At 41.5% G+C, this 20000-nt stretch overlaps 1 protein-coding gene across 5 annotated transcripts in view; it reads left to right on the top strand.

The window, feature by feature from the left end:
- Positions 1–4029: 4029 nt before the first annotated feature.
- LOC137972162 (3'-5' exoribonuclease HELZ2-like) overlaps positions 4030–20000 on the top strand; it is a 52100-nt gene continuing 36129 nt past the window's right edge. Inside the window, exons 1-13 of one of the 5 annotated variants that reach the window (XM_068819008.1) lie at positions 4030–4112; positions 4463–4553; positions 9338–9421; positions 10004–10055; positions 10145–10201; positions 11022–11123; positions 11571–12650; positions 13068–13955; positions 14175–14310; positions 15063–15252; positions 15944–16060; positions 17885–18444; positions 19258–19702. In XM_068819008.1, coding sequence (XP_068675109.1) covers positions 4530–4553; positions 9338–9421; positions 10004–10055; positions 10145–10201; positions 11022–11123; positions 11571–12650; positions 13068–13955; positions 14175–14310; positions 15063–15252; positions 15944–16060; positions 17885–18444; positions 19258–19702 — 3735 coding nt within the window. In that variant the 5' untranslated portion in view covers positions 4030–4112; positions 4463–4529. The other 4 variants (XM_068819005.1, XM_068819006.1, XM_068819009.1 and 1 more) reach the window with 4 other exon arrangements.

The raw sequence follows: 20000 nt of genomic DNA, 5'->3' as shown, positions 1-20000 counted from the left end.
CAACAGCTAACGCCAATTACTGTGGGCCCAAGATTAACAAAGTTCTAAACACTCGCATAAAATAGTAAAATATAGTAAACTAATAACAACAAGAAATAGGCTCTGAAAGGTTGCGTGGCGTATTACATTTTAAGCCGACAGATTTCCAGGTTCTAGGGTCCTCAATATCGGAGCGCGAGATAAGTGCATCTTTGCAGTATGAAGAGAGCAGAGATTTGAATTGGTTTAGAGTTACATGTTCACATCTGAACTGCAGGGGGAGAGCGTTCAAGATTCTAGAAGTTCTTACAAAAAAAGGGTGCTGATAAGTAGAAGTGCGGCATTTCTGTGGTCTGAAAGATTTTGCATTGCTAGCGCTTGCTCTAGTGACCCTTGTGGGAACAATGCGTTCAGGGAGCACGTCATGTGATACACAAACAATACCATTGGTGACCAAGTCCAAAAACTCATGCCAATAACAGATAGGTAGAATATCAATTGACAAGAGCCTGTCTCTATAGCTTTCCTCACATAGGAAGGGTAGATCTAAAATAAACTTTGAGGCGCGTCGCTGGGCACGTTCGATGCGTCTTATGAGGTATCTTGTTTGCGGACACCACACTTGAGTGGCGTAGCCAAGAGCAGGACGTACGATAGCTAAGTAGAGAGTTCTGCGGGTGCTTGAGCTTTGAACGTCCATCGCACATCTACCTATGAACCCCAGTAACTTTCATTCAAATAGGAAGAAAGAAAAAGACTTGAAAAATAGTAACCTTACAGTGATAGAAATTATTTCATAAGTAAATTTCGTTTATAGAGTTGGAAAGAGTTAGGGTATCTTGTAGCAAGAGCTATTCTTCCTGACTAGCCACTGTTAGGGCTCTCTAAGTGGAAGATAACATTTGATACAGTGAATGTCCAGGTTTCCTTTCTAACATTAAAATTATTGTATGGTAACGTATTGATCCAGCTGGAAAACCGAAAACCTTAATAAAGAAATTAAACTGGCGAATCAACCAATAAAGGGGATCATCAATCTGTCAAGTGTCAGGTAATTGTAGTAAATGCCTCACGGTAGTAATGGATCAAAATGGTCAGATCACTTGGATCATTTTTATAGCCACGATATTTTCATTCCCTCGTCCCTCGTCGTCCCTCGTTTTCATTCGACTCTATTTCAGCTAAAAGCGGTCGGAGTTTTAAAATTGAACTTGCCTTTGTCTGTGCTGCCTATATTGGTTGCCAATCAGGCTTTATTGAAGATATTATATAGGGGTAGGATATCGGCACATGATTTTGTCTTGCTTCCATTTTGCCTTAGATAATTTAAAAATGCGCGGTTCAAGGTGGTCTTAAATGACATTTTTTCATGTCGAATACGGTTTCTTGGAACGTTCTTGGCCTGCACCTTATTACGAGACGCAGCGGAGTTTGTCTGAAGTATCTTGTCGGAATGCGGGGTTCTTGTCCCCGCATTCCTTTCATACGTGAAATTCAGTATAGAATTGAATTAACGCTTTGAAAGCCAATGACGTTAAAATCTGCCTTCACGCAATCTCGGACCCAGAGTTCTCGGGCTTCTTGGTCAGCGGTTGAGCGGTTGAGACTCTGGGATAATTGACTCCATTTTCCCAGAAAACGTGGGGTTGAGGTCTTATTGCGCATGCTTGAGTTTAAACGGAAGCAGAAAACGGTGAACACTGAGTAGGAAATAAATGGCAGGTTTAAATTGTTCGAGAAACAAAAACTTTAGTCTTACACACCATAAAAGAAACTGGAAAAATGATCATTGGCTAGCTTTCGGTAAGTGTATTTTTAAGCCTGGTTTACACTGCGACATAAGCATAAGCATAAGCATAACGAAGTTCACACATGTTGCATAAGCATAAGAGAAGTGACATACGCAAGCGCAGTTTGCTCCGGAAAAGAAACTCGCTACGGAAGCGCAATTAGCTCCAGAAAAAAACTCGCTGGAGGATGGGACGAGGAACGTTTCCAACATGGCGGTCGAAGAATAAATTCTCCTCCTACTTTTAATACTTTTACTTCGTTGAAGAAGACGAGGGCGACATGAGAAAGAACGAGAAAACAGACTGAAGAGGTCCTCTTGGGTAAGGAATATTTTTCGAAAGAGGAAAGAACAACGAGACTCGGAAATTTGTAACCAGGGGACCGAGAATTTTGTTTCTGGCGATTTGTCGCAGAAGCAAGGACTGAGTTGCATAAGCATAAGCTTAAGAAAATGGAAACGGTTCCTTGTGCTTATGCTTTTGCTTATGCTTATGTCACTCCAGGATTACACAGCTTTTGCTAAATATGCTTATGCTTATGCTTACGCTTATGTCGCAGTGTAAACCAGGCTTTAGTACTAGTTTCAGCGTGTATTCCATCGTGCAGAATACCATCGTGGAAGCAACACGACACCAATGTCCTCTTCTACTACAATTTTATGTTTTATGTTTCCGTAATTCTGAATGGCATCGACAAGACCTTCTTCCGAGGATTTCTCCCCAAAGCCCAGGCGCCCAAGCTCAGTATGAGGGGATATAAGGATTTGTATGAGAATCCCGATAAAAGACATGAGAAGATAATTTACGAAAACATTTCGCAATTAAAAAGCATTGTGGGTCGCTTCCTTCCTGTGAGGTTTTTTTTTTTCCCAAATTCGGATTCTCAGGAGCCCACCAAATGGAGTCAAATATTCCCGGTTAAAATGTTCCCCCGGCTAAAATTCCACCGTGGAATTCACGGGCAAAGGTATTTCTTTCATTTCAATCCGCCAGTCGCGCAAGCGAAGCCTTGCCAGTGACGCCAGGCGGCTGTTAGTGTCCTAAACGAAACGATAAAACGATGAAAAAGATCCTCACAAACTTTGAAGACGACTCGGCGACCGTTGAGTTCGTTTGGTAATGAGGGGCTTTTTTTCAGCCCACTACACGGACCGTTGATTTCAGTCTGCGGTTAAAAATTCTGATCACGTGATAACTTTTTTTTGTGGGTCTGCGGTTCCGAACATACCGATCTCGTGACGCTATTTTCTGTTGCCCTCCCCAAAGAGAAAAGCACGAGACGTTGTTGACGGCGAGTAAAACCAGCCGAAGTTATTACGGCTAACCCAGGAACAGCCTTTTCCGAGGAAATAAGAGGCAGGTGGAAACTTTCTTCAGGTTTTTCCTTTTCTCGGCCGTGGGAAAAACGAAGGACTGACGTCAGGTGGTTGGTATTTTAGAAACCGCAAAGCCTCAGAAATGTTATAACGTTACCAGAATTTTTCAACCGCAGACTGGAAATGATGGAATCCAGCTTTCTGAGTTTTTTGCTGGCGTTCACACATTTTTCAACCGCTTGCTCTGTATTCGCATTTGTAATTTTAATTTTCTTTCTTTCTTCAGTCTTTTTCCCGAGTTCAGAGCGCTTTTTTTCTCCTCAATTAATGGCTTTCGATATTTAGGCATATCCGTGCAATTATGATTACAACGAAAAAGCTTTCAATATGACGCGGAGTAGACTCATAAGTAAGAAATCAGTTATGCAGTAAAGTGACGCAAATAAAAACTTTTTTCCTTGGTTTGTAAAGCTGTCACCATTTCGGGTGCATTTCTCAATTTCGTGGTTTGAAAGCATCTGTTGTTCTTTGTATTTCCTTTGAGTGGATTTTAACACACTGTTGAGCATCGAGCAAATTCAAATGCTGAGTATGAAACATTCTAACTGTTGTGCAATTCTCCAAAATTTCTACTCTGACCGATTGCTTTATTCAACGAGTCACAGTGTTTGCCATAAAACGGTTAGAGCCGGAAGATCTCTGTCAAGTCATCTAACTAGTCAACAACCTCAGTCCTGGCAAAAGATATTCAACTTTTCAGATAAAACAGGAAACGTTTTTAACGAACCGAACCTCAGGAAATGGATAGATGCTACTGCCAGCCTCATAAGTAAACTAATAGGGTAGGACTGTTCAAAGCCAACAGTTGCATACCAGCTCCGATGATACGCCTGGATGCCACTGTCAACCTCATTAATAAACTAGAATTTACATTAGCGAGGGCTGTTAAAAGCCAGTAGTTGCACACCGCGACGGTTCGCCTAGATGCCACTATCAGCCTCATTAGTAAACTAGATTTTGGACCAGGGTAAGACTAGTTGAAAACTGGATGCTTTCATTGAACTCACTTCAAGTGTCGTAGACATAGTTATGCAGTAGAGATTTTAAATGTTGCTTATTTTGGCATAACATCAACACGAGAATGGCAGGTGATGTGATTGAGTATCATATTCTTGGCACTATTTAAATCTGAATAAGTTGTTTTCATCTTCTCTATTGGGAGAAAATAATCCACAGTTTCATCTGGATTGGCTAGAATGTCACGTTCTGTGGGACCTACAAAACGACAACAATTGGTGATAATTTCAAGATCATACATGTATGGTATTATGCTGAGAAACCACCTATTACTATTACATTGTATTCAATTCTTACTAGATTTACTACAGGCTCAAATGACAGGATCTTGCTGCAAAACGTTGACAAAAGAAAGTGGTTAATATCTATGGGACTTCTACAGAGTCACACAGTATGTATCTGACTAACTTATAAGTCAGAGGCTTGATTACGCTACTTATAGTGTGTTACATAATGTAAGAGAAAGCCATGCATTTACGTGTTAAATTATAGTGAATGTATGACAATTTTGCCGACTTTGAACCGTTATGATTCCTCCATTAAAGGTTCCACGGTTTCGTACAGCGAGGACACCTTTCAAAAGGCACTTTTAGTGAGATTATTTACTTGATTTCCACCGCTCACTCGAGTTTGGGTAGCCTCCCCGAGAAGAGACGCCTGGACGCGTCAGCGACAGATGTGTCTGTGACGTAAATTCAAATATAATTTAACTTAATAGTTGCAGGAAAATGGGATTAGACATTCCAAAACATTGATTTTAACAAAACAGTAATTACATAACAATGCTAAAAACGTCTGTCCGAAGTTTCTAGGTGATACGAGCTTAAGTTTGTGGTTAAACGCATGATCATTGTGAGTTTGAATTCAACCGGCGATCATCAACAAAATCTTCGGCCGCCTCAGCTCTCAGTCGACCTCATCGCCCCCCTCGTCTTGGCTGGCTTATTTCCCGAAACAGCAGCTGGTAATCGAGCCTAACTTAATCCTTGCAATTAAAATAATGCAAATTCCCGCCAATTTTGAAGCGACATGATGAGGAGATTTGTAATATCCGATTTTTTGACGTCGTGCCTTTTCCGTTGAGTGAATGATATTAATAAAATGACTAAATATATTGGGTCGGTACATTTCGCTGACCCCCAGTCCATGGACTACCCAAATGGACTACCCTGAAAATACTATTTCGAATGAATGCTGTTGATCCATGTGTAAGCAGCATCTCAAATAGTGCTTACTTAAGCCTCAACACCCATTTTAAACAGGATTGCTCAACAGTATTTAAGTCTAAGCACCCATTTCAAAAAGGTTAGCTTTCGATTACTGTTGTGATGGCCGATTACTTCATGTAACGTAAGCTAACCTTTTTAAAATGGGTGCTTAGACTTAAATACTGTTGAACAATGCTGTTTAAAATAGGTGTTGAGGCTTAAGTTTGCTGCTTACACATAGATCAACAGTACTTATTCGAAATAGTATTTTTAGGGTAGTCCATTTGGGTAGTCCATGGACTGGGGGTCAGCAGAGCACTTCGCTTAATTCTGCGTCTGCAGAGCACTTCGCTTAATTCTGACCAATTCCTCTGGAAAGCGCCCGGGAGCTTACTTCTGGAGAGAGATTTGAGGAGACAATCTCCACAGTCTTTGTTGCTTAACCAGTCAGTATAAAACGCAGACTACGGACTGCGGACCCAGAGAGTATAAAATGCAGACTGAATGCTGCGGACTGGGCACAAAACGCGGACTGAGTACAAAACACTGTGAAAAGGGCAAAGAACAACGAAATGGCGACAGGCTGATGACAAGAATGAAACGATACGACGACGTTGTGTATAAAGACGCGGATTGTTTTAGGCTGCTCAAACCGACGATCAATAGTTCAAGGTTTTAGTTGGAATTGCAAAACGGCTTTATGTCGTATTTGTCTGAGGTAAGACACGAAAGTAATTAATTTATGGAGTCCTTCGTGGGTCACCAGCTTTATGTTTCGAAATCAAGAAACTGAAGGACCTCAGTGGGAGATGCCATTGTGATATTTAGACATTGTGATATTTTTACCTATTCGCAAAATAAATGTTTTGTTGCGAAAATGAATTTTTGAATTTTTTGTTCCCTTCCCACTCATGGTTGAGTGGAAAGGGAAGTATTAATTCACATGCTTACCAAATGGGTTATCATCTGTACCCCGCAATTTCACGAGAATTCTCAAGCCTGTTTATGCTTATTTGCGATCCATCGGGCATATTTGTGTGGGGCACCTTGATGACTCTCTATTCACTGGGCAGAATTGTTATTCTTGCCACAGAAATGTGAGGATAATGTTTGTTTGTTTCAAAACGTTGGCTTCACGGATCGCATGCACCCTGAGAAGTCTGTGGGATTTGTACTTAACATGAGAGTGACCCTCACTGAGACTTAAGCTAGGGAAGTTAGATCTGCTTGTGAAAGATTACTGCTCCTTGTTTCAAGTTTTCCAGCTGTGGGGTTTTCTAAAATGCATTAATGTCAAATCAAGGCACTCCATACAAATAACGGCACTTTCATTACCCAGTCCAGAGAAGAGTTGACGTGGTTGGCAAATAATACTCTGACTGGATCAAAACCCCTTTGGCCATGCGAACCCTGACCTCATTTAAAAAACCGATGCATCAAACGTAGGGTGGGGAGCAGTATGTCAAGAAACCTCTATAGGGGTTTTTGGAATTATGAGGAACAAAGAAATCACATAAATTATCTTGAACTGAAAGCTGTTCTTTTGGGATTACAATCCCTTTGTGTTGACTGTAGTGGGAGACACATACTTGTTCAGTCAGATGATCTACAGTATCATATATAAATGCAATGGGCGGCATCATATCCTTACAATGCATAGGCATAGCAACCATTGTATGGGACTAGTGCATACGCAACAATATTTGGCTTAGTGCCCCTCACATTCCAGGGTCTGACAACATTCCAGCAGAAGGGAAATCTAGAGCACCAAAAGAGTCAACAGAATGGTCATTATCTCAACAGATTTTCTAATGCTGTACAGACAGGATGGTAGATGTTTAAAATTGACTTGTTTGCCTCTAGACTTATTGTAAGATTGCAAAATATGTGTCATGAAGACCTGACCCTGGGGCACAGTTTTTCAATGCCCTTTTCATTATTTTTATGTCTTTCCACCTTATTAGTCTCATTGCCAAGTGTCTACAAACAGTCAACAGGAGTTCTCGTTGTAATACAAACAACACATCCCTGGTTTACACTTCTTCTTCCCCAGTCGGACAGTCTGTTGTACCTGCCGCACAGCAATGCAATTCACCCTCTCAGCAGAAAGCTACAACTACTGGCTTGCAAAGTATCAGGGAGTTTCTCCAGCAGAGAACGATTTCGAGCAAAGCTACCGACATTTTCCTACAATCACGGTCAAATGGGACCCCAAAACAATAAATGGAAAATTGATTCGTGCAATCCATCTAACAAGAAAGTATTGGATTTCCTGATCAGTTTGCATGAACGAGGGTTATCATACACCACCATAACACAGCCAATAGTGCTTTATCTGCTATCATTATCCCTCTTGACAGGGTGAACATGGCTAGCCATCCTATTGTCTCCCGCTTCATGAAAGGTATTTTCAAGGCAAAAATCCACTTGTGCCACGGTACATGGGATGTACATCTGGTCCTGCGTTATTCATCGGCACTTCCTGAGCCAACTCAACTAAGCCTGAAATCCCTGACTCTGAAAACAACTATGGTAATTGCAGGTGTTTCAGCACAAAGAGGACAGAGTCTGCACTTGCTAGGCAAAGAGTACAGAAAGAGGGAGAAACTTCCTTTGAGTTTTCCTTCCTGGAGCACATTATTTCAAGAATGATGCGAATTCGCATCAATGCCAAGGGGTTCTAGGGGAAAGAGTTTTAATTAAAGAAAGCAGACCAATATATAATTAAGTGCCATCTGTACACTTACGCACCTACCCTAACGATCAATTCCTTGGTGTTTTAACTCACCTGAAAGAATATCTTCAGAGAACGAAGTTGCTTCTAGGATGAAATGGAGGCAAATGCAGGCAAATCTTTTAACATAGAAATTAATTTGCCCGCATTAGCCTCCATTTCATGCTAGATCCAGTCCAGCCGTGAGAATTCGAAAATGGTCTATTAAGCGAGACTTACCTGGAAGTTGAAGTTTGATTGTAACTCTATAAGTCACCTACTACCCTAAGGGATCACAAGCCCACCGTGAGCTAGAGTAAACCTCCCTAGCACAGTGTTAATTCATCATCCCTTTGCTAAATGGTTACAACAACACCTAGTACTAGAGAGAACGTGGTGCATCTCCTGGCTTAGCAACATTCACATTTCGAGCTTTGAAGACCGACGTAGGCATGCGTGATGCAATCTCTTGTAATCCCTTGTGGCAGTAGGTGACTCAAAGAATTACAGTCAAACTTCAACTTACAGGTCAGTCTCGTTTAATTTTTCAATTTTGAGATAAAATCTCTACTCTCACTTTCGCTAGCCCGTTCCATGTTGTAACTGAGCATTTCAGTGTACGTGATACTATTTTGACACGGAATAAGAGGACTCAATGCCTTTTTTTTTTTTAATCCGAATCTGGGCCAGTGCAATCCTAGTTTTGTTATATACTCCGTTTTTTGATACTCAGTCGTTGTTTCATACCTAGTCTGCCTCCCGCGTTTTATACCCAGTCCACAGTCAGCGTTTTATACTCACTTCCGTATTTTATACCCGGTCCGCAGTACACGTTTTATACTGACCGATTGCATTGCTTAACACTCAAAAACGTTTCCTTTAATGTAACAAGTGAAGGTTCTGTACAGGAAGAAAAGTGTAAAGAACCTTTCCGCGTTGCCATAGCTATAGGTCGTGTTCGCAAAGACGAGCTTTGCCGTTTTCATGTGATTAAAAGGAAACAAAATGGGTTGTTCTCAAATGACATTCTCAACTGAAAGAAACGTATGTTATTGGTATGTCATCAAGACTAAATTCGAAAAATGAAACGTTAATCCTACTACCCCTCTTTGTTGACAGAAGATTAATTACGGAGTAAACCACAAGTTATTTAATTCGAATGCCTCTCGGATGAGAATGCCTCACGAATGAGAATGCCTCACAAATGAGAATGCCTTCAGTCAATCAATGCTCTATCCTCTTCTAACTTTCTAGGCTGGATCGCACTTGGACCCATCTTATGAAGGAAGGCAAGAAGACAAGAGGGCTAGCAAACCTGTATCCAAGGCCGTAGAAAAGGTAGAGCATAGAATTATTCTTCACTGAAATTTCTAGACCTCGTCTTTTGTGTGTCCTTGTATCCTGAGCTTTGCCTCTTGCAAAAGCTTAGCCATCTCTTACCTTACCACTACTAAGTCAAACAACGTTTTCCAAGAACAGTCTGGGAGAGGGTTACAGATTGTGGCAGGCCATCTTTTTATGCTTGTCATGACTGGCCCTACCCATAGTAGATGTGCTAATCGAAGTTTCCAAATCCTAGACCCTTATATTCAGTTTACGTTCATATAATCGTCTTGAGATCACATTACTTATGACTACCTGCAAGTGTAAAGGCAGTGCTCAAAGGTCGCCAGCATGCACCATCCTCAGAGCACAATCAGGAGAGCACTTCTCTGGAATCGCGCAGGTGTTAGGGATCCAAGTCCCGAATTCAAGAGGATCTCCACTCAAGTTATTCCACTTGGCTCCTTAATTTTGGAGACAGAGGCTTTCTTTTTGCAGTAACTGTTGCTAAGAACTTTTCATAGTTTCTTGCAACAGATTCACAATACGTTGCCATACGTTGTTGAAAACAAAGACTCTTTTTTTATGCATCAGCAGAAGCGGGGTACAGACGAAGAAGAGGATAAATTTGTCACTTCAGCAGAAACTGGTAGAAGTTTGATTAATTGCCTTGTCTTTTGATTTTATGAGGGGCTATTTCCTTTAAATTTTTTTACAGTGACATTATTTCTTCCACAGTACCTGAGGAAACGGTAAAGTATGATGAAGGAGGAAATGGGAAAACCGACTATTATGGTAAGCTTTTTCTCTTTTGTCGCATAGATCTCCCCTGCTCAATTCTGATCATTCCTGGGTCTCTCGTGTTCTTGTTGTTTATGCGAAATAAACTTGTAAAATTGTTTGAATCTTTCAAGCAACAGTTTCAAAAGCCTGTAAGATTTATTCGTTTTTTTGGATTTTGACGCATGCCAATCATAAGTGGCACTTGAAGGTTCCGCTTGACTTCCACTAGCTATAGGTTCCTTTCCTGCGCTTCCGATTACCTCGGAGATACAATACATATCTTACTAATCTCGTTTTCTCGTTCCGTACTGTAAGTTACAGAACCTCATTTTTTCCCCTTAATTTATGGCCCAAGCGCGAAAACAATTATCCGTCTGTAACTTCCAGCACGCACCTCGAACTCGGTTAGTAAGTCAGAGGTACTTGTCACCTTTTTTCAATAACACTGGACATTCTTTCCTAGCTGTGCTACATCGCACTATCGCACGCGCGTTTTTGAGACGCAGACGGCAACGGGAAGAGAACATTTCGCGTGCCGGGACAGAGGTGTCTCTCAGATTTTTATACTAATCATCTCTAATGGAGAAAAGATATTTGGCAATGTAAATGTGGTTATAATATGGTTATGTGAAGACAAGTTAAAAGGTAAAACAGCTGGCTTCCGGTTGCCGTCCATGACTCAAAAACGCGCGTGCTTAACCCCCCTAATGTCTGTTAAAGTTTTTTTTTGAAAGTCGTGTCTCCACTGCCAATTTTTTAAGGCGATTTTGTGTTGATGTCCAAACCGTACTAAAGTTTTATGTAATTCAGCTCATCTCTCCCGTCATTATAGCAAAGGTTGAAAACAAAAGAAAGAAAAACAAGCGCAAGAAAACGAGGAAGAAAGAGAAGAAAAAAGCGGCAAGACAGAAACCGGAACATGCTTCTAGTTCAGGTAAAACAAGGTAGAGTGACTCGCCACAGCCTACCAATTATTACATCTTACTATCTCGACCTCGTTTAAATAGTTCCTTACCCTACATTTTCTGTAACTCACAACTTTAAGCCGTCACTGACAAGGATCATCGATGAAGCTAGACATTTGAAAGGACTGCTACTGTATGTTGTTACTGTAGTTCATCATCTAAACTCCCGTTTGTGCAGACTTCGGTTTTAACCCTCTTCCAGAAGTTACAGAACCACAGAGTCTTCAGAAAATCATTTCTTAATTCACTTGTGCAAATTGCTGTGTTCTAAGGGGAGTAAACCAAAGATCGGAGAGGGTTTAACATTCAGTTTCCGGAAATGTGTCTAGACAGTCACCCTTACCTTATTTATTTGTCTCTGCCAGAGAGCAAAACTTGCTCTTGTAACTAACATGCGAACTTACCAATGTTTGCAGATCAGACACCACTACCAAACACCCAACCCCAGTCATCTGATGAAATTTCAGCGGACGACAATTCTAGAGACACGCACTCAGTCAATTTAGGAACCGACATAACCCTGGGATACTCTTTTTCTCGATTACCTTCTGGAGTGCTTGTGGCGGCTGTTATTGGTGACGAGGAAGACGCATTATCTGATGGGTTTACTGAAGTAAGACGCTCTCGGCGTACACTTGGCCAGTCTTCAAAAGCAAGTACAAGTAAGCCACCTGCGACATACCCCAAGACCCAGTTGGAAAGCCAGCTTCCACAAACAGCTTCAGCCGGAAAAAGAGACATTTTGCATTCACAGTCAATGCTAACGCCCCAGTCAAGTTCTGACAAGATCATAAAAATGAACCGTGCAGATCACGAAAAGAAAGGAATAAAAAATCAAAATTCAAGTAAAGCACCAAATTCCCCGACTTTTGAGGAATTCTCAACCCGGGAAAATCGTTTGTCACAAATGTCAGGTCAGGGCTCCATAATTACGTCTTACTCTGTTGTTGGGAATGGCTCAAAGGTAACGTGTTTGAAGTCGTCGCTTCCAACTACCTCACAAAGTCAACAGTCAACGACCATTAACTCCAAGCAATCGTACCAAGGGCTTCCTCTCAGCAATTACTCCAATACAGGCTCATCCTGTTTACCGCCGACAACAGCTTTAACCACTGTTAGCTCTTCCACACATTTCACTGATACTAGCATCAATTTACCAAACCTCAGTTATGACCAACGACCGCTCCTTAATACGATTCCTGAAAATGTATTTGTAGTATGTGAACACTGTCTACGAGGACAACCTGCTCCGTCGTCGAGAATCTGTGCCACTTGTAAACATTCTGAGAGGCACAGCCTTTTACGGTTTGCTGTCTGGAACACCATTACGTATCATTGGCGACCAATAAGACCATATCCTGCTTCTAAGGTCCCACCAAAAGTCACTTTGGATGTGTGCCGACATTTTGCGGCACACAGGCCTTGTCCAAAGGAATCATGCACCTTTCCTCATGGCAAAGAGGAATCCGCTATGTGGACAATGGAACGCCAAGGAAGTGAGTATCTTTGCTTCTCTTGTTTATTCAAGAGAGTCTTGTTTGATTTTAATTAAAGCTGTCTGTATAAAGCACATTGGAGCAGAGTAATAAGCAATGAAAGGTCGATGGTGCAAGAGTAGTATTCAAGTGAAGCTATGATCCTCGCAGCTATGAACGCAATTTTAGCATTATTGCTTAGGGAAGCCTGAAAAATTAGGCTTTCAGGCTCCTCTAGGCAATTGCTAAAATTGCATTCATAACTGCAAGGGTCATAGCTTCACTTGATTTCATATCCGCAGTTCAATATATAATTCATTTCGTTCATTGAAGAGTAGTATTGTTTCTACGTTACGCCCAGCACTCAATCGACATTAGCTGGAAGCGAACGTTATCGTCAGGTATCATCTCACAAACCTGTTTCTTTAATCTCGACAGCCCTTCCGACACCTCAACAAATTATTTCAGCTAAGCGATTTCAGACAATGCAGTCCATGTCAACTGGGGATTTTGCCACTTCACATTTTCCAGAACAGATCGCAGACAACCAACGCCAGAAAAATGCTTCAACAGCCTCTTCAAGCCTGTCCCTGTCGAGTTTGAACGAATTCCCTGGCTTAGAAGACGTTTCCTTGAAAAACTCTGATTCATATGTTCCGATCTTTTCTGCTCGGTCCACGCCTGTTGAGGCCTCCGGAAAAGGTGTTTCACAAATAAGCCTGACAGCACCTGCCATAAAGCTGTCCCGTGACAATGCAGAAGATATTTCTTCCGACACTCAAAGATGCACAACACCCGACGTAAACCAGTCACAAGACACAAGCGAAAATGAGGTATTGAAGGAAAAGAGTCAAACAGACGTCATGCAGAGTATCGCTTCGTCTGCATGGAGTTCCGACCCAACAGGGAGATCTACAGCTACTCTTTTTTCTGAAACCAGTCGCAATCATAGCAACCATGTGTCATCTTTTGAAAATATCACAGAGCAATCACCTGACTTGGTTAGTGATTGTAGAAGGATACCAAAGAATGTGGTTGTCGTTTGCAAACACTTCCTTCACAAGAATAGCAAGCGACCAGCTAGCGTAAATGAAATGGTTAAAGCCTGCAAAGGGTGCGAGAACCGGTCAAAACTAGAGTATGCAATATGGAATGACAGCAACAAAGACTGGCAGATAATTAGGCCATATCCAAAGAAGGTCCCTGCCAATGTGGCGTTCACAGTGTGTCGGCAATACTCCATGAACGTCCTCTGCTTAAGATTACCGTGCTCGTTTGCTCACGGAGAGGATGAACAGCTCATGTGGACTTTAGAAAGAGAAAGAGGTCAGTTAATTTCAATTGTATATCTTATTCATTTACTTCAACAGATGAAGTGATGATTTATTTAAAGTTGTATATTTAAGAGCTGCCCACAAAATAACATCTTTAATTTGTCTTCACAACATTTGGCTACTCTTAAGAAGGATCTAGAGAGTTTAAACGACTCTTTTCAAAAGTCAACCTATATCAAAGCCAACTCATCCTTTCTTGTTTTTTTCATAGCTCTCCCTACTCCACGAGAAACTCTGACTGGATCGCCTGGGAAGGCAACCACAGAGGCAACCCTTTCTAATACACGCTTGCAGTATAGACCTTCCCCTCCTGGAGTGACAAATGGCGTTTACAAGTTATGCAGAAGGTATCTTTGTGGTTTCCATACGGTTTTGATAAATCGCCGCCGTTGTTGCGCGTGCGTTGAACGGTGCCTGTCTACGTGGATTTGCCTGAGTCACCACAGTTAAGAACGGTGCCCACTATTGTTATTGCGCATACGTTCTGCGCATTTCGAGATACTCGGATTACCTATCCTCGGTGCTTATTAATACAGGGATATTTTTGCGCGTTTCAAAACAATGCGGAGAAAGCAGAACTTAGCAAGTGCTCTTGGTATCCCGAAAGAAAATTGGGGGTAACCATGCATTTTTCAGAGATAATTAAGATTCAATTTGGCAAAGAACGCCATACATTGCTTTGTATTTTACAGCTCTTTACAAATATTGTTGATTAATTATCTTCGAAAAATGCGTGGTTACCCCCAATTTTCTTTTTACATTTCAATAACACTTGTTAAGATCTGCTTTTCCCGCATATTCAGTAAACCGCGCAAAAATACCTTTGAATTAAAAGGCACCGCCGTTAAGACTAACTGACACTTGTTCATTCCATTTTACTACCCCTAGAACCCCTAGAATCTGCTCAGGGAGGGGCTCCTTTCTCGCAGCTCCTGATGATGCAGGCGTGTCCTGCGACTTTCACTTCAGTTTTACGCCTATTTTAAATGTTTCATATCTGCATTAGCAAGAGCTTAAGAGAACATGCAAGGTTTTTTAAAAGGTTGCAATAATGATAACTTAGTCAGAATTTTTTATATGTTCTCTATTGTTTGCTTAGTTGCTACACTCGAGAACGGTGCAGGTTTGGGCGAGGATGTATCTTTGCCCATAGCAGCAAGGAACTAAAAGAATGGGAACAAGAATACCGACGAAAAGAGGGGGAAAAACGGATGAAAGTCCTTAAAGACAGTGAAGAAATTGTTTCCATTGAATTAACATCAGCAATCTTGAAAGGACCCCCGGAAGATGTAAGTAATCAGTAAAAAAATGAGTATGTAAAAAGCCAGTTGGGAGGACTGCCCCTCATGCAGCTACGCTCTTTCGACCAATATCGACCCGCAAGTGAACACACTCAGCTGTGCTTATGCCACCTCCTGCGCCTGGGTAGTATTTTAATGGATAGACAGCACGATTGGCAAGTTTTATACGTCAAACTCAGTGCCAAAACCCGATTGTTGCTAATCCTGTTTTTTTTTTTTTTGGCCAAAACCTTTCTTAAGTTACAGTGGTAGTCAATCGCATTAATGGTTTCTCGAAAGTCCAGAAACTTTTTGGGCGTATTTCGGGTGACATAAAACGCTTTGTGCCTTCAAAAGGAAAACGTGTCTAGTTATGAAGTTGCAAGTGTTTGTTTTTACTGGTTTCGAAAACATGTGCAAAGATAATTTTTTCAGAAGCAGCAAATCATAGTTTGATGAATTGCTTTTCGGGCCCGAATAATGTTTGGGGCTTTTGAGAAATAGGCCCCAGGATGATTAACCCGCCAGATGGTGATGCCATAAAATAAATGGCAAGGAAATTGTGGACAGTCCTTAAGACCTTTGAATTCTTTCCACCTTTTTACCCGTTGTTGCATCAATACGTGGCAATTACCAACAGCTAGTCTCTAAAAATGTCCAATGGATAACTCTAATTTACTCCTCTTTTTGTGATCCACAGCTTGTGCAGGATCTCGCAGGAGTCAATATCACCTGCACTCCTTCGGAACTCAGCGTGAAACTTCAAGACAGTAATGACGTCCACAGATTCCAGTGGACATTCACCCTTCTGTTTGAGGTCAATAAACTGAGTTGCATCGGAAAACCTTTCCAAAAAAATTAGGAATTTTAGTGCTTCCTTAATAAAAGTAATTCCAAGAGTCCATTACACAAGAGTAACAATCTGGTATCAGGTTTCTCCCCATCAGCGTCTGAATAGTGTCTATTTTAAAATCAAGTTTTGCGGGAAAATAAGCAACGGGCCAAATCGGGATTAAGATTCTTTGTTTATTGTAGTTGCATAATAATGTAGCATTCACATTTAAATGATATGGAAATACCTGAAACAAAACGTTTTAATCGCAAAGGGTTCGAATTGGGTACAACATTGAGTTTGCCGATTTGGTCTATTGTTTATTTTCCCGCAAAACTGGGTTTAAACATAGACACTTTTCTGACGCTGAATTTGGGTAAATCTTACTCTTGGGTGATGGAATCTTTGAAATTCATGCTTCTGACAGAGCGAGGCGATAGATGAAAAAGGCCTGATATTTATTACGGGGATCATAACGCTAAAGGCTCCGTGCAAATGGACGCAACATTGGTGGCCAAAATCTCCCAACGTTGTTAGGCGTTACATGTTGCTTCCGTTTGCACACCCTGTTGTATGTTTTTGCGTGTTGTTGGGAGTTGCTGCGCGAAGTTTGAAACTGGACACAATTTTTAGCAAACAACTCGCAACTCGCAACAGTTCCGAGATCGCCGAAGCGCAGGGCAAAACTGTTGGATCCGTTTGCACAGCTCTCCAACACTGTCGGGGCAAGGCACGCGTATGATACATATACGGGTCTCCATGGAAATAGAAACGCATTTACATGTTGAAAACAAGATGGAAGCCGAATTTATAAGTTTACGGGTCGTATCCTTCCCATAATCCACTGCACGTGTTTACACTGTTGGGAGTTGTTGCATCGGTTTGCACACCACTGGCAACACTATCCAACATCTGCCGAACCTATTTCTCCCACCAATGTTGGCAATTGTTGCGCCCGTTTGCACGGAGTTTAAGGCTGTAATGGGGCCTTATTATTAGAAGCCGCCGAGGGTTTTCAAAACCGGGGAGAACCAAGCCAAATTCAAGCAAATATCCCAATTAAAAGTTTCCAAAGAATCCTTCGCAATGACTAATTTCCTTCTAGACCTCTTGTGTAAATGTTCAAGTAATCAATACTCTTGTTTCCTTTGATTTCCAGCTCAGTCTAAGATCTTTTAGCTTAAGATGTCGATTGCGCTCCCACTGAAACAAGGGGAATGTCTACACCCTAGACGCGCCATTGCTTCAACGTCAGATCGTCTGTCTTGCTTAGTGGAAAAATAGGCCTGAACGGTTAAAAAGGTCCTACAACTTATTATTCCTAATGAAACGATTTATGAAAAGCCCCCGCCTTCCCTCCTCCCCTCCCACCACATCCACTGCTTTGCACCGTCTGCTCCGCCGGCTACACTTAAGCCGTAACAAAAACTTCGGGACATTCATTTGTCGACCAACATATTGGAGCTTTAGTTTAGCATCTAACTTCCTTGGTACGTTTGGCCCGGCTCTAAGAAAAAAAATGACGTCTCAATATTGTGCACGGGCCTTACAAGTTTTCTGGTTGGGTAATATAGAACCATTCATGACCACATCTGCTTTTCCCTTATAACATCAGTCGGTGAGATGCTTTTAGCAATACGCTTACACACAGCAGGAACTACAATAGTAGGTTTAATTTGTACAAACTTTGAAGATATCGAAAAAAGAGAGGTATCGAAGGGAAGGAAAGACACTTATAACTTTAAACACAACAGAAACGTAAGTCATCACTGAAGTCAATTACTTTTTTTCTTTTTTTAATTTCCGCAGACAAAGGATATGGGATGCCTTCGCCACGTTCTGCTACTTTATAAATACCACGATGTCTATCAGCTGTCTGAAATAAGCGTGGGCTGTTATGAGGAGACAGACGGCCTCCAAAGTTACACTTCATGTTATACTACCCACCTTACAGGATTCTGGTACAAAACACCCGAAGTCAAATCATCTGGGCGCTTGAGAGTTTCCCTCACTGTCTCATTCGCATCGTCACTGTTTGGAAGCTTTGATCAATGCGTCGTTTTCGACTTTGGAAAAAAACCTTACCTGGTGCAAAAGCTTAACGCAGATGTACACAGCGAGACTTCCGCACTTGCAATTGGTCCTTGTAATGTTCCTTCTTCTGCAATCTGGAACGAAAGGTCCTTGCAAGTGGTTAGGTTCTTTCCTGAATCGTTTGAAGCTCTCCAAGGCATGCACTGGTCGAGAGTTTACAGCCTTCGGGAAGATTTAAAGTTACCTGATGAAGAATTAAGTCGCAGCAATTACAAGAAAATTATGCATGCATTATTGCATGTGGAGGAGGGCTTCATGAAGGCTGAAATTGCACGGTGAGTGATACCACAAGGTGCTGAAGTTTATTTTTGTTCAACATTACGAGGCCTATTGATGTGACCACACAACTATTTATACATTTACTTTACACAACTACAACTGAATAGGTCTAATGCATGTTTAACTATTCAGTCTGGCATAAGCCAATTTCGCGCAAACAAAACAAAGGAAAGACGTGCCAAGTGATGGTAGAAAAGGATTGAAGATATAAAAAAACCTACATTTAACTCACGACCTTGTAAAAGTCGATTGCCAAACTTTAGAAAGTGTTCAGTTAGATTGCCAAACTAGATTTAAAATGAACGAGGTTCCGATGTATCAAGTAGGGTTTAAGAGATAAAAATTATTAAGGTTTAAGACTTCCGAGTTTAGTGATGACGTTTCCTTGGTTCGCTTTTTTTTTAATATCATACTGACGTTAAATCAAGTGAAGGTACGATCCTCGCATTTCTGAACGCAATTTTTGTAATTGCGTAGAGAAGCCTGAAAAAGTTCAGGACTTCAACAGGGTTTAAACCCGTGACCTCGCGATGCCGGTGCGACGCTCTAACCAACTGAGCTATGAAGCCACTGAAGTTGGGAGCTGGTCATGTGTGGGAGTTAAGTGAAGCTATGATCCTCGCAGTTCTGAAATTGCGTTCACGACTGAGAGGACCATAGCTTCACTTCAATATATGATCCATTTCATGTATCATTTCATCGTTGATACTGACAACACTTAACCAAAAACAAATTGAAGCTAATTCAACAAAATTCACGCACTGCCGTCAAGTTTATTGTCTATAGGAACCATGATCTATTTTTCACAGATACACTCTGAATAACGTACAATTGCATGCACGATTGAACATCTCTGATGAGATGACAGGAATGAAGTGTGCAGTGGATAATGAGCTTTTCGGAATCCTCCATCTGCAAGAGGAAGATGCCTTGAGACCTGATGATGCTGCCGGACGACTCCTCTACCGTAATGTAAACTCCGTGTGGCTACAACTGTCAGAAAGCAACTCCAACAAAGTATACGAGGCTCCTGTTGAGAAAGTCGAGAGTGAAAGTGTTGTGCTGAGACTGGCATCCAAGATTTGCTCTGAATTTAGTCTTTTTGACACCTGTGATGTTAACGTTAATGCCCAGTTCCAGTTAAACCGATGGCCAATTTGTGAAATGCACGCGTCTGTTGATAGGCTTACATCAGGCCAGTTGGAACGATTTGTTTTCCCAGCGCCAAGGGCTCCTTTGGCTGTCAGTAATGAAGTAAGTAGGGGAGAATAACCATCTCCAATAACTCCAAAATTTCCGAGAGGATACTGATGGTTGGCTGGGTAAACATTCCAGATTGTTAAAAGATAAAGCAGTTTTGTGCTTACAATTTATCTACTCTCAGCAGCAGTGACCACCCGGCCCATATTTCCGTTATATCGTGATAAGATGACAATTGCTTCTTAACCGGTTGGTTTAGTTCTTTAGGCATCGGATTACCTTGTTCAACTTCGGCCGGACCAACACTCAGGGTCCTTAATTAACTGAGGAGAAAGTGTTGCCTTTGTGATAA

This window comes from Montipora foliosa, chromosome 9 (assembly GCF_036669935.1).
Source record: "Montipora foliosa isolate CH-2021 chromosome 9, ASM3666993v2, whole genome shotgun sequence".
NCBI classification, from domain to species: Eukaryota; Metazoa; Cnidaria; class Anthozoa; order Scleractinia; family Acroporidae; genus Montipora; species Montipora foliosa.
The sequence above is the reverse complement of the archived record's forward strand: the minus strand, read 5'-3'. Positions and strand labels throughout refer to the sequence as shown.